Below are 14,401 nucleotides of genomic sequence, written 5' to 3'. Positions count from 1 at the left end.
CAGCCAGCTGTTAGCACTCTGCTGTTAGAATGTTTTCATCTGTTGTTGGTGTATTTTTTACCTTCAGTTGGAAATCTCAAATTCAAGAACAAAGATCAGTTGTAGTCAGCATTCTGTTAACAATAGTACATATGCTCTGTTTGGTTTCGTTAGATCCTAAACCTAGCACATGTTGAAAGCAAATACTAAAATATTTCCCCGTTGCAGGTAAGAAAAAAAATTTTAAGTAAATTGCCAGAAGAAACCAAAGTAGCTCTCACCAAACTCCATAGCTCTCTAAACGAAAAGGTAAGTAAAATCTGATTGAGACTTATGTGAGAAAAATCTGGGTAGAATTTTATCCAGAGTAATCGTAAACCAGATCTAAGACTAGTGTTCTCTGTTACCTCTGAGGGTGTGGAGAGAGAAGCCAGGCTGGGTCATTTTATCCTTTCTCACTCTTTCAAATTGAATATTGAAATGATATTTTAAAAAATTACATCTATGTATCAAGTTGTAAAGCAGTACTAAATACCTGCATTCTTCTAGGCAATCTGTGTATAAACGTAAATCTTGGTATAAATCCCTTTTCAGAGCATAGAAGACTTCCTTTCTTGTCTGGATTCTGCAACAGAAGCTTGTGATATTATGATGAAAAAGGGAGATAAAAAGAGGGAGAGGTAACGATCTATACTATTGGTGAATCTTTGGATATGTGGTGTTTCATATCTGACACTAGAATTGTCTGTCTTTATAGAGAGAACTGTTGCATCAACATGACTGTTGACTTGCAGCATTTTCAGTCTCACACGCTTGGGTCCCTCTCTGACTCATCTTACTAAGACAGCTGAGTTCCCCAGTGCTGTGTTCATCAAACATGGCGGCTTTGAGACCCTCTTCCATGAGCCCTACTTAAACCATTGCAATACTGTGTGATCAGCAGTGCAGATAAGAATCATTTAAGGGGAGTCGGGCGATAGCACAGCGGGTTAAGCGCACATGGCACAAAACGCAAGGACCAGTGTAAAGATCCCAGTTCGAACCCCGGCTCCCCACCTGCAGAAGAGTCACTTCACAAGCCATGAAGCAGATCTGCAGATGTCTATCTTTCTCTCTCCCCCCTCTGTCTTCCCTTCCTCTCAATTTCTTTCTGTCCTATCCAACAATGACATCAGTAACAACGACAATAAAAAAAAAAAAAAAAAAACAAGGGGAATAAATATTTTAAAAAATAAAGAATCATTGTTTGAGTGTCCTCACTACCTACAGCTTCCTGTTGTTTTCCTCATGTCCTAGTGTTTGTGTCTTTCTCCCCTGAGGTCCCTCAAAATACTTAACAGAACAAGGTTATGTAATTAAGATTTAAAAACCTGAAAGCGAATGTAGAAGGCAGACTGTCAAGTGTCCCCAGTTGTGAACCTCTGACGGCCACTGTGTTTGCTCTCACCCCCAGGCAGATCATGTTCCAGCACCGGCAGGCGCTGACTGAACAGCTTCGAGTCACAGAAGACCCTGCCCTGACCCTGCACCTCACAGCAGTCCTGCTGTTTCAGGCCTCCACCCACAGCATGCTGCATGCACCTGGGCGATGCGTCCCGCAGATCATTGCTTTTCTCAGTAGCAGGATCCCAGAGGTACGGCATTCTCAAGGTGCTGGCCATGTTCCAGGCTGTTAGACACTAAACACTGACTGCGTGTGTGCGTTTGAATCCTTGTGCCAAATGAGCATAGGGTGTGTCCACATCATCTTCTGACTTCTGAAAATGGAAACCGTGAAGGCATTGGTGCACAGAATTTGGCATAACAAATGGCTTTTCAGTAACCCCTAAGCTATATAGTAAGGATGTTCTGAATTTAGAAATTAAGCTTTTGGAAAAAGTACAGTAGTGTCTAATCATCTTCCAGTTAAGCCATGCAAATTTGACCTGTCCTTCAAATATCAGTTCAGAAATTCATACCCTGCACAGACTTCTAAAAGAAAGAAAGGAGGAAAAAAAGAAAAGAAAAGAAAAGAAAAGAAAAGAAAAGAAAAGAAAAGAAACACATCAAAAGTAATGAGACTTCTCTGAGCTCCCACATCACTTTGACCGTGATGGAATTTAGCTAAGTCAGTGGAGTCTGTAACACTGCTGTTTCCCCTTAGCTGTGGGTTCCTTGAGAGAAAGGAGCTTGCTAGCTTGAGCTTCTTCTGAAATGTTCAGTTGAAGACCTTCATTTTTACTGGCTAAATAGACTCTCCGTTGTCTGCTCCACAGAGAATGAAAACGCACTGTTGATTTTGCCTCTCCTTGCTCTTTTCACAGGACCAGCACACTCTTTTGGTAAAGTATCAAGGTTTGGTTGTGAAGCAGTTGGTTAGTCAAAATAAGAAGACTGGACAGGGAGATGATCCTCTAAGTGATAAAGCGGACAATGAGCAAGAAGTCACCAGTGCTACCCGAAAAGAACTTCAGGAACTCTCCTCATCCGTTAAAGACCTTGTTCTCAGATCCAGGAAGTCCTCTGTGACGGGAGAGTAGGAATGCCGGTCCTTCCTCTCAGTTGACTTCTCTCGTTGTAGACAGTCTCTGCCCCCAAAGTCGAGCTGGATGGTTACAGAAAGTATTCACACCCCCTTCATCTCCCTCCACGAGACTCTCTGCACAAATGACTCAGTTAAAACGGTTTTGTTCACAAGTAGAACCTGAACTGGAGTTGGTGTATTACACCAAAGTAAAAGACTCCGGGGGAGGAGGGGAGGATAGGTCCAAAAAGGATGACAGAGTCCCTAGTAGGGGGTTGTATTATTATGTGGAAAACTGAGAAATGTACAAACTACTGTATTTACTGTTGAATGTAAAACATTAATCCCCCAATAAAAAAGTTAAAAAAAAAAAACAGTTGTTTTCTACTCAATTTAAATCTTATAAAAATGTGAAATTTGGGAGCTGAGTGATGGCACACCTGGTTGCATACACATTACAGGCTCAAGCCCCTGGTCCCCACCTGTGGGGGAAAGCTTCACATATGGTGTCTCTCTGTCTCCCCCTTCCTCTCTCAATTTCTTTCTCTATCCAGTAATAAAAAATAAATATTAAAAATGGAATTTGTAAGTTGGGAAGCTTGTTTTTCATATTCTTTTAAAATTACACATTTCAGGTTTTGTTTTTTTCTAAATGCTTAAGGAAGAATCAGTGTTCTTGTATCTTTCACCCCTAGGAAAGGACTGATTCATTGTGTTATAGCAGATTTCAAGTTGGGCTATCACCATCCTCCTGGGCAGAAACTCTTTCAGTGCGGTCATTGAGAGAGAGATTGCTTCTTTGATGTCAGAAATCGAAATCAGATACTTTATTTTAAAACCAGCCATGAGTGATTGAGCTTGGAAATACAGAAATTCATGTTTCTGTTTATTTTTATGATTACTATTAAACCCTTTATTTCTGTTAGGTGTTCTTCATCTCTCTTACTAAACTGTCATGTGGCTTCTGAGATGTCCTTATTAGAGGCACTAGAACATAAAGGGGCTTAAATGAACTCTATTAAAACAAGATGCTAGGCCCTCAACTTGGATCAACAACGGTAGAGAATGTTCCATCCTCTGAAGGAAGGATGGACAAACATACTCTATGCTCCACCTGAGGAAGATGGGTCCTGGAATTGGGGCAGCTTGGAATGTTCCTACTCATGACCACAGAATATGAGCTCAGATCTACAGGGATGCAGAGGCCACATAGGCTCCTAAGCTGAATATGGACCCCAGATCACATCAAATCAGTGGGATTCACAGTCAATATTTATACTCCTTTCCCATATTAGGGAGCTACTCTCTTCCCTGATCCAGCTTTCTGGTCCTTTTTCCAGCCATGACACCAACTCTTCAGACAAAACTAGGATCCACCTGCATATCAGATTTTAGGCTCAGGCAAAAAAAAAAAAAAAAAAAACTAGTATAGCTACAGGCCCTTTGGAATATAACTAAAATCGGCCTAGTAGTTGGAGATTCCTGGAGACTTCTAGGAAAATATGGCCGCTGCTGAGCAGGAAGCAGTCTGGGAACAGCGTTGCAGGCTGGGCTTCTGGTCTATAGTGGATCACCGTCAAGATGAGGAACCCTCCCTGTGGAGACTGCAGATGCGTCCTGATCTTGAGAGCCGAGCCTGTGAGCATGGGTCATTCTTCCTGAAGCACAAGTGTAAATAAAGATGCTACAGTCTCCTATCCCCAAGACTGCTTTCTCAGGAAAGGTGAACATGCCCGCCTAGCAGTGCCGTGGCGAAGTCTGAGCCTGTCGCTGACTGAATGTGTCAGAGTCCTTGCACGGGTCGGTCAGTTTGCTGGCCCTACTCACCATGTCCTCAAAGCCAGTTAAACAGCAAAGCATAGAACTGATAAACTTTGACTTTCCCTGCTTCAAAAATTTGTGTTGCATGTACTCAGCTTTAGAGTTTAACCTTAGAAAATATTAACACAGGGCTGGTGAGATAACAGTTATGCAAAGGACTCTCATGCCTTCAGGATCTGAGGTCCCAGTTTCAGTCCCCAGCACCATCATCAGCTAGAGCTGAGCAGGGCTCTGATTTCTCTCTTTTTCTCTCCCTCTCCCTCTCCGTCTCCCCCCTCTCTCACTCTTTCTCTCTCCATCTATTTTCATCTCTATATCTTCCTCTATGTATCTCCCTAATTATAAATAAAAAATAGAAATCTTACTCCTTTAGCAGCTAGAACAAGATGGTTCAGAGTTGGGTCTCAGATAAAACATTTCTTCTCACCTCACCGTACAAGGCAAAGGAATTTCTTCAAATAGAGATTTTTTTTTTTTTTTAGGAAACTATCACTTTCATTATGAATCAATTTAAACCACTAAGAACCTTTCAATAGCTAAGCATTTCTTCAAAATCAAATCTTGAACTCTGAAGCTACCTTTCATAGTTTTGATGTGAATATTTCCAATGATCAAATGAGCTTGTGCTTAAGTGAAGTCACACTGCCCTGGGCGTGACGTAACAATCGTGGCCAGCTCATAAGGAAAGGACAGAAGCAGGTGATGAAAGGGCAAGAAAACAGGGACCTTAAGTTAGTCTAGTTAAATCCAAGGCTCAGAACGCTCTCAGATTTCCCAAAATGCAATGATAGAGGCCACAACGCAGGACTGACTTCTCAGACTACCAAGAGCACTGCAGGTAAGAACAGGGGGCCCTATCTCTCTCCACGTCAGGGGTGCAGCTTTCCAGTCAGTCGTCCAACTTCAGCATTTGGAGTCATTCGAAGACACAGGAACAGCACACCAGATGAGTCATGGAATGGAAAGTGGATCACCCTTTTAAACACCACCTATGCCTTTGTAGCTGTGATAGAGTACACGGCCACTCTGCTTTTCTGGTTCTGGAGAGCACATCCAGATAGTTCAGATACTACTCCTGGGAGGTTTCCTCTTTGAGGACATCCTGCAGAGAAATTATGGCTTGTGGTTTTAAATAAAAATTGAGAAGGAAAAAATTCCAGCCCAGTAGGAGTCAGCAACGTGCACTTCACAAGACTTGGAGGGAACTCACTGACCCTCTGTCCTTCCACTAAGCTGAGAGGCTTCAGACCTCTCTGCCGCCGATCTGTTCCTTTGGGTGCTGGTGAACGTGTGTTGGGGGGAATCATACGCCCTCCTTTGTGCTGCTTTGACCACGGGAAGGAGTTTAAAGAAAAAGTGAGTTTTGTTTCCGTGTGTGTGTGTGTGTTTGTGTTTAATGCTTTGGCTTCTCCGCTTTGTCTTTAACATATGAGATTTTTATAAACGTTATAACTGCTTCAACAAAAATGTTTATCTGACAAGTATACGTAACCTTCCTAGTCATTTGAGCTGACAGGAAATCTTAAAGACTTTGGTGACGTGGTTGGAGTTGTCTCACACACTGGCTTTATATATAAGGCTACAATTTCATTGGTTTGTTTTTGTTTTGATGTTTCCTTGACTTTATGTGATTTAATTTACTTGAGTGAATAAATTTGTCACAGTGTATTTTGGTGTCGGATGTATGTTTTAGAACAACATATGAAGTCACTTATGGCATTTAAGTTAGTAAGATGCTTGCTTTTTTTCAAGAAGTACAAAGACAATTCATAATCTGAGGTTTTCTAAGAGTGAATTTCAATGCCTCTGAGTTTGTACCACAGAGACACAGAATAAACTGTAAGAGTCTAGCTCATCCCTTCTTGAGACTGAGGCATGTCTAAGCCAAAGCATGAAGCCTGTATGGATTTATGCCTCCTCTCACTGCTTTTATCAGGACCTCTTCAGGGTCTGTCACTCATTTGAAAATCAAATGCGGGTCCTCAGCTGTCAGCTCAGAACTGGGAAATCTGGCAGTGAAAATGACACAAGAGCTGTACAAGAGTTTCCTCAAGTCACATCTGCTGTGAGGCCCCTGCATTTATTCCCACATTCTACCAGAGAATCAAGTGAATTAAAACTTCACAGAACTGTGAACATGAGTATCATGCAGGACACGTCGTAACATGTCTCTTATGATATGTGCCTCAAACCACACTCCAAATGGCTTGATGAGAAAGGAAGGCACTTCTGTCTGTCTTCTTGTTCTGTTTACTCCAACATGCTGTCCCTAGCTGCCAGTCTGGGGAGGCCTGCAGAAGAACTCTACCTCAGGAAGAGTGCCGGATACTTATCTTCATGTGGTGTCACCTTCTGTTCCTTCCTACTCCCCAGCAGCTAACTGAGTAAAGCCGGATCGAATCTGTGCCCTTTCAGTAAGCCTAGGGGCTGTCTGCTGGCCTGGTGAAGGCAGACACTGTCTTGTACATACTGAAGAAGTTTTGATTTCTTTTTATGTTTTCAATTTAGAAAATAAGATCTTTCTTGAACTGAAAACTAAATACTTAAGTTTACAAGAAAAGTTGAGTTTTTTGTCCACTCAGCAAGCTTGCGTCCCCACATTCTTACAACTGTCTTTTTCCTCTCTGGTTTACCACTTGTCTTCGCTATGCTTTGGTGCTCTGGTAAGACAGTTGTGAAGAGGAGAGCTCTTTTCTGCAGCAAAACACTGCAGACTGCTTCAAAATTATCCACAGAACCCATGTGAGATCACAAGAAAACCTCAGGAGAGGAAAGAGAGGGGGGTGGCCACTGACATTGTAAATAGCTTTGAATGGCATTCCTGGCTGTCTACACTCCTGAGTGTTGTCTGGGGCTCTGTGATCACATCAGCCTTCCACATCTACTCTAGTGGCTACACCAGGTCTTTACCAGGTTGGGGCGGTGTGGTGCACCTGTTAGGCACACATATCAACATGTCCCCATGAGCAACGGCCCAGGTTCCAGCCCCCACCCCCACCCCCACCCCCACCCCCACCCCCACCGGCAGGGAGGACCACTGCACTGGTGGTGAAGCAGGTTGGCAGGTTTCCTCTGTCTGCTTGTCTGTATCTCCCCGTCCTCTCTCAGTCTACTCAGAGCTTTCACTCATCTTTTATCGGTGACTGGTTTTGGTGCCATTGTTGTCTGCTGGTCCTCAGGGGGATGTTTGCTTTTGGCCATGGCTTTTCAGCAGTTCCACTTACTTCTTCCTGTTTTGGTTTCACTCGGACATGAGGTTGGCTCCAAATACATCTTTGCTAGGAAGGTCTGGAATGTGCCACTGATGGTGTCTTCTGTGTATTTTGTAATTTCAGGTCCAAAATCCAGGTCTTTGCCCCATTCTTGGGTACTTGGTGTTAAGTGATGGTCTAGTCTGATATTCCTACTTATGGCTGTCTAGGTATCCCAGCACCGTTTATTGAAGAGAGCTTCTTTTATTGATTAAACCCAAAACTATGTAGACTCACCACTTGGGAAGTTCCTTCATCCTCTTGAAAGACTAGCATGTGTAAATCTTCAAGGCATGACTATAGGAGAAGCATTATCTAAAGATTTCCAGGGCCCAGGCAGTGGTGCACCTGGCTAAGCACACACATTACAATGTGCAAGGTGCCGGGTTCAAGCCCCTGGTGTGGGTCTATACATTCTGATCTCACAATCGTTTAACATACTATTAAAAAGAAAGAAAAGGAAGGAAGGAAGGAAGGAAGGAAGGAAGGAAGGAAGGAAGGAAGGATAAAGAAAGATGAGTTAGCTAAGACTAAGGGTGTTGAAGTACCAAGAGTCATGAGAACTCAGGACTCCAGTCTGGTGGAGGAGTATTGGGTAAAGAGATAGCACGTGAGTCTGGCTCATGCCGGCATGGACATATCATAGGCAGAGACTTGATCTCACCTGCCAGGCACAGTGGATGATCCAGGTTGTTCCTCAAGAGCTCTGTGAAGCAGACAGAAGCAAGGACAATGTGTCCTGAGAAGGGCTTGCCCCTGTGGGTTAAGCTGTGAGAGGGCCAGACTGACTGGAGCAGACAGACGCCAGACTGAAGGGCTGGAAAGCTGTGGTGGAGCCAGGCAGTGGTGGCCCTGTAGAGAGCTCGTGTCATCACGCTCAAGGACCTGGGACTTCAAGCCTAGATTCAACCTCTTCTGCTGGTGTAGCTGTGGCCTTGTGAGCCATTAAATCTGATACAAGGAATATATTTTTCTCATCTTTTTCCTTCTTAAAAATAAACACAGCAGTCACCAAGGCCACAGTTTCATAAAGTATTGTGCCCACTTATAGATGAAAAGGACAAATGGTTTGTGTCAATAACCTAGAAAGATGAGCCACGGTTGAAACTACCACGAGACACTTTGTCAGTTATAATATATATATTTCCTGAACTTTCTTCTCACTTTTTAAATGAGAAGAACTAACAGGAAATATTTTTTTTATTATCTTTATTTATTGGATAGAGACTACCAGAAATCAAGAGGGAAGGGGCGAGAGGGAGAGAGACAGACACCTGCAGCCCTACTTCACCACTCACAAAGCTTTCCCTCTGCAGGTGGGGACCAGGGTCTCGAACCCGGGTTCTTTTGCACTGTAACGTGTGCTCAACCAGGTGCGCCAACACCTGGTCCCTGAAATATTTAAAAAATTCTGCTCATAGACTAAGTGCTTCTGTAAACATGAGCTCGGATCAGAAGTATGCTTTTCACAGGGAAAATATCAGGACAAAAAAAAGGAAGGAAGGAAGAATGGACAGAAGGAAGGAAGGAAGGAAGGAAGGACAGAAGGAAGGAAGGAAGGAAGGAAGGAAGGAAGGAAGGAAGGAAGGGAAGGGAAGGGAAAGAAAGAAAGAAAGAAAGAAAGAAAGAAAGAAAGAAAGAAAGAAAGAAAGACAAGAAAGACAAGAAAGACAAGAAAAGAAAAAAGTATCAGGACACTAAGAGGCCTTTGGACTGTGTGTCTTCAGGCATTCATAAAGGACTCCTTTCCCTGTGCCCACCTATATTTCTCTTCTGTGTTTCTCCCTTCTTCCTCTTCCTCCTTTTTCTCTTCTTCCCTCTAACCATCCTTTTCTAAGTAGATTATTTTATTGGGAAAACGCTGACTTACTAGGTGGTTGTTGTGTCCGGTGTACAGTCTCACACCTCCACGTCAGAGGCCAGCATACTACACTGCTCAGTCCTCCTCCCAGTCCTCCACCACAGGCCGCCGGCCGTGCCCCTTCCTCCTCGAGTTCCGAGGGCCGCTGCTGCCTTAGGCTGTGTCTAGTGGAGTTTCACCCTCACGTTCCCTCTGTTTCCCGAAGTCCCTCCTAGTGAGTTCTTCCAGACTACAGAATGGCTTCACTCATATGTGGAATGTAGAGAATTCACTACACAAACATGAAAAAAAGGGAAATGTCAGCCTCTAAGACTGTGGGAGAAGTAGAGTGGTTATCTACGGGGGTGGGGTAGGGACACAGAGTTGGTGACAGACGTGGTGAACAAAGTGATAAGTGAATGTGACTATTTGTAAAGGGCATACAGGATGGGACTGCCATGCTAGGGATCTGTCCATGATCAGTCACACTTCGTGTATATTCATATTTTAGTGCATATACACACACCTGGTGGACATGAAATATGTACATATTCCCGACCATGTATGAACTTGTGTGTATATATGAGGATATGTATCATTGTATCTCCCCGGCCCTTGCTGCTTATTTCTTCATTACCATTTTCCTTTTGAAAAATCATTTAAACAATTACTATGCTCATTAGAGCTCTGGATTTTTTTAATTAAATTTGTTAGTTTCTAACCTGAAAAAAATAAGTCCATCCAGTATTTGTCCTCCTTCTGGCTTCTTTCACTCGACATGATTTCTTTTAAGTTCCACCCAAGATGCAGCAAAGAGACAGTTTCACCGTTTCCTATGACTCCGCAGTGTTCTGCTGCATGGACGGACGGATGGACCCTTTCCTTCCCTAGCCCCTCCCTCACCTGTTTCCACCACTGCACTACACACACACGTGTATGGAGCTCTTGGGATTTATGTTTTTGTTTATTGGTGGGGGGTGGGTGCCTAAGAGAGGAATTACTAGATTATCTGGAAGGTCCATTTTTAATAGTCTGAGGACTCTGCAGACTTTTCCACAGGGGCAGAACCAATTTACATTCCCGCCAACAATGCAGACGTGGCTAGGAAGGGACCTAAACTGGGAGAGCGCGTCTCGCAAACGCCCATCATGGGGAGACGAGAGGTTATGTCTGTTTGTCCTTGGGTCTTTAGTTTTATCTGGTAACTACTGTTTCAGTGCCTGGCTCCAAAACCCCTTTGAAAGAGTATAGACCCAAGGTTTTCATTTTGATTTCACATTAAATCACTTTTCTCTCATTGATTTACTTTGTGATTAAATAATGGTTTGGAAGATCTTACCTTAGTAACAGCTGGCATAATTGTGTGGTTCCTAATGCAATCCCTCCAAGATAATCATACAAAGCACTTTTTGGGTCTTTTTTCTTCTTCTTTTGTTTATTGGAGGACTAATGGTTCACGGTCGACAGTAAAATACAGTAGCTGGTCCATGTGTCACATGTCCCAGTTTCCACATCACACTGTAACCCCCACCCAGATCCTCCTCTGCCATCCTGTCCCAGGGCTTGAACCCTCTACCCACCCCAGAGCCCTTTACTTCGGTGCAACACACCCAAAGTCCTTATTTTTCTATCTTAGTAGACAGAGAACAAATTAGTCAAATGGAAAGGCTCTGGTCAGCCGTTTGTTTCATGGGAGAGTGGTTCACCAACTCTCAGGAGAACTACTAGCTGACCCCTCCACGCAGGGCATCCAGCTTCCAACAGGCCGGGCTTAGCAAGCACATCCCTGGAGACTAACAAAAGACATTCCACCATGACGCTACGATGCTTGTTTTAGGCTATTTTTTATTGATGGCCTGACATTACAGCTTTGGTTATTTTTAAAATTGTTGAGTTTTTAAAGAGCAGTATTTACAGAGGAGAGAAAATAGCCCCTCACTTCAGAATGGGGACAACAGCATCAACTGTGATGATAAGTTTCTTTTTAGCAAGTCAGGGCACCTGCAGCCAGCTGGGGCATGACTTTCCTATCAAGGCTCGACTTGAGGCATAAGCACCTGAGTGGGGTGGCCACAGTCCCCTTCAAAGTAAGGGATGCAAGAGCCAGAGAAGCTGAGCGGCTTCCGTGAGAACGGTTATTTGAGGCAGACAAATCGGCCTGCACTTTCTGGCCCCTAAGCCAGTGCTCTCAGCAGGCTTTGTCTGGGGCTACCACAGACAGAAACACAAGGAAGAGCATTTTATTTGTCTCAGTACTCAGAACCTGGGCCAGGCAGTGAGGGCTTGGTAAAAGAATTTAAAGGAAGGGGCCGGGTGGTGGCACACCTGCTTGGACGCACATGTCTCAGGGCACAAGGACCCAAGTTCAAGCCCCGGTCCCCACCTGCAGGGAAGAAAGCTTTGTGAGTGGGGAAGCAGGGCTGCGGGGGTCTGTCTCACTATCTCCCACTCCCCTCTAGAATCTGGCTGTCTCTACCCAGTAAATAATTTAAAGGTAGAACATTTCTAATAGTTTCCAAAAGTTTTCCAGTGATTGCCAGTGAGAATTCACGCAATTGTACGTTTAATCCTTAGGATATTCTCTTTTGTATAGTACAAAGTACATTGCTTTTCGCTGTGCTGCTCGCTCCTGTCGTCCTCACCCACTTCTGCTGTGATAATAGACCTACCTGTGCTGGTCAGCACTGTTCCAGAAGAGGAAGTGGTGATGCCACAGTTTGTGTGCGCAAAGGTGACTCTTCCAGCACTCAGCATCAGTAACGCCAGGAAGGTCATGGCTGCGTCTTCAGAGGTAGCCCTCCACGCATCTTTTCCTAGATAGAAGGTGAGCGACAGAGAGAAAAAGCGAGGGAGAGAGAGCTAGAGAGAGGGGGAGGCATAGCACCGCCCGTCAGTCCTGGGATTCCCTCCTGAGGAGCCTCCACACCATGGCCGAGCTGTGACCCGCATCCTTGAGCAGGGACGTCTGGTCTCCGCTCTGCCTCTAGCCTCTCAACGGTCCTCAACGAGCTGAGATGCCGTATTTCTTCCCGTGTCCTGTTTGTTTTTTGATATTTCTTTTTCATACTGAAATTACAGCATTAAAAATTCTTGGTTCGAGTTCAGGTAGGATGAGGATAAGCATCGTATCATTTTCTTAAACACATGGTATGTCCGTTGCTTTCAGAGTGACAGTACAGTTTTAAAATTAGCAAAAAAGAAAACTAGTTTCTCCAAAAACCAAACTCATGCAATCTGATATTAAAAAACAAAACTAGGAGTAATTGACATATAACATTGTCAGTTTCAAGTACACAACATAATGTGTCCATACTCATATACTGTGAACTGGTCATGATAAGTCAGATCAGCATCACATACACGCTGACAAAAGGTCTTCAGTGCAGCTGCCGAATGTCAACACGCTGACGTGACTGACTGGCATTCTCTGTGTCAGATGGCTGGCGCGGTGCTGCTAGCCCCTTCCTTCCGTTTCACCCTTTTCCTGCTGTCACTCCAAGCCTGGTGCCTCTCAGTCTGTCCTTTGTCTCCATGACAGTCAGGACTTTGAGTGTTTACCTAGTTATATGCAAATGTCCTAAAGAATTTGCCATTTCTGTGTCTGACATTTCAATTAGCATCACGCCCTCAAGCTCCATCTATTTTATTGTGAATGGATAGATTTCCTCCTTTCTCCCCTTCTTCTTTCTCCCTCCCTTTCTTTCTGGCTGAGTTGTCCTCCACTGAGTGTGGTTTATGGTTTCATTTGCTTTCCCTGGTGGCTGAGGCTGCTGAGAGCTTCTGCCTGCACTGAGGGGCCTCTGGCTTTGGGAACGTGTCTATTCGCACGTGCTTCCATGTTAAGCACAACTGTAAAGCCGCGCTCCTGAGCTGTGTGGGCTGTTTCTATGCCGTAGACATCACGCCTTGCTGAACAGACGTGGCAAATACTCTCTTCCACTGGGCAGTACTTTTATTGTGCCTGTAGTTTTCTTTGCTGGGAAAAGGCTTTTTGATTATGTATTATTGTTGTGGTGGTGGTGGTTGTTAACCAGAGCACTGTCTGATCTGGATGATGGTGCTGGGACTTGAAACTGGGACTTACAACAGCCCAGACATTAAATTCTGTGGAGCCCAGCACTGTGCTACTTCCTGGCTCTGCTTGGTCTGTTTGTTCTTTATCTTATCGTGCTTTAAGCCTCAAATTCAAAAGATCTTTCAAATTAATATCAAGGGACTCAAGACCATTTTCTGCACTGCCCCTCCCCCGCAGTGTTATGGTCTCCAGTATTATTTTCAAAGATTTGATCCATTTTGAGATAATTTTTGCATATGGGGGGTAGGCATAGCCAACCTGTCCCCAAACTCTGTGAGAACTCTGATGGTCACCACTGGGAAGGGCAAATTGGAGGGGTGAAGGGGCACAGACCTTTGAAGGTGGGTGTGGTGTGAAATTATGCCCCTGTGTTCTTCACTCGCTAAATTATTCCTAAAGGGTGGGGTTAAATAGTCAAGTGGTTATGTAAAGAGACTCATGTCTGAGGCTCTGCAGCCCCAGGGTGAGTCCCCTGCACCACCAGAAGCCAGAGCTGAGCAGTGCTCTGGTAACAATAAAACAAAACAATAAATCAGAATCTGAATATATAAGGGTAGCAGCTGGGGGACAGTACAAAGCTCAGAGCACAGGACTTGGAAGCACGAGGTCTTGAGTTTAATCCTGGCACAGTATGTACCAGATTAGTGTTTTGAGTCTCTCTCTCTCTCCACACTCTTAAAAAGAAATAAAATAAGGAGCCGGGTAGTGACACAGCTGGTTGAGCACACATGTTACAGTGCACTAGGACCCAGGTTCGAGTCCCCAGTCCCCACCTGCAGTGGGAAAGCTTTGCAAATGATGAAGCAGGGCAGCAGATGTCACTCTGTCTCTCTCCTTGTCTATTTCTCCATTTCCTCTCACTTTCTGGCTGTCTCTATCCAAATAAATAAATAAATACATATATATATATATTTAGTTAAAAAATTAAATCT

General features: G+C 44.1%; 2 protein-coding genes across 3 annotated transcripts in view; both read left to right on the top strand.

Moving 5' to 3' along the window:
- Window positions 1-2,832, top strand: part of UFL1 (UFM1 specific ligase 1) — a 29,236-nt gene extending 26,404 nt beyond the window's left edge. The window contains exons 16-19 of the mRNA XM_060190749.1: window positions 208-288; window positions 574-659; window positions 1,433-1,613; window positions 2,283-2,832. Of these exons, the coding sequence (XP_060046732.1) occupies window positions 208-288; window positions 574-659; window positions 1,433-1,613; window positions 2,283-2,498 (564 nt within the window). The 3' untranslated portion in view covers window positions 2,499-2,832. The remainder of the gene's footprint in view (window positions 1-207; window positions 289-573; window positions 660-1,432; window positions 1,614-2,282) is intronic.
- A 2,193-nt stretch (window positions 2,833-5,025) lies between these two features.
- FHL5 (four and a half LIM domains 5) overlaps window positions 5,026-14,401 on the top strand; it is a 46,140-nt gene continuing 36,764 nt past the window's right edge. Inside the window, exon 1 of one of the 2 annotated variants that reach the window (XM_060190748.1) lies at window positions 5,026-5,141. The gene's annotated coding sequence lies outside the window, so the exon portion shown is untranslated. Of the gene's footprint in view, window positions 5,142-5,190; window positions 5,660-14,401 lie in introns of those variants that run through there. The other variant, XM_060190747.1, reaches the window with a different exon arrangement.

The sequence above is a fragment of the Erinaceus europaeus genome, chromosome 4 (genome assembly GCF_950295315.1).
Source record: "Erinaceus europaeus chromosome 4, mEriEur2.1, whole genome shotgun sequence".
NCBI classification, from domain to species: domain Eukaryota; kingdom Metazoa; phylum Chordata; class Mammalia; order Eulipotyphla; family Erinaceidae; genus Erinaceus; species Erinaceus europaeus.
This window is presented reverse-complemented; position numbering and strand designations above follow the sequence as displayed.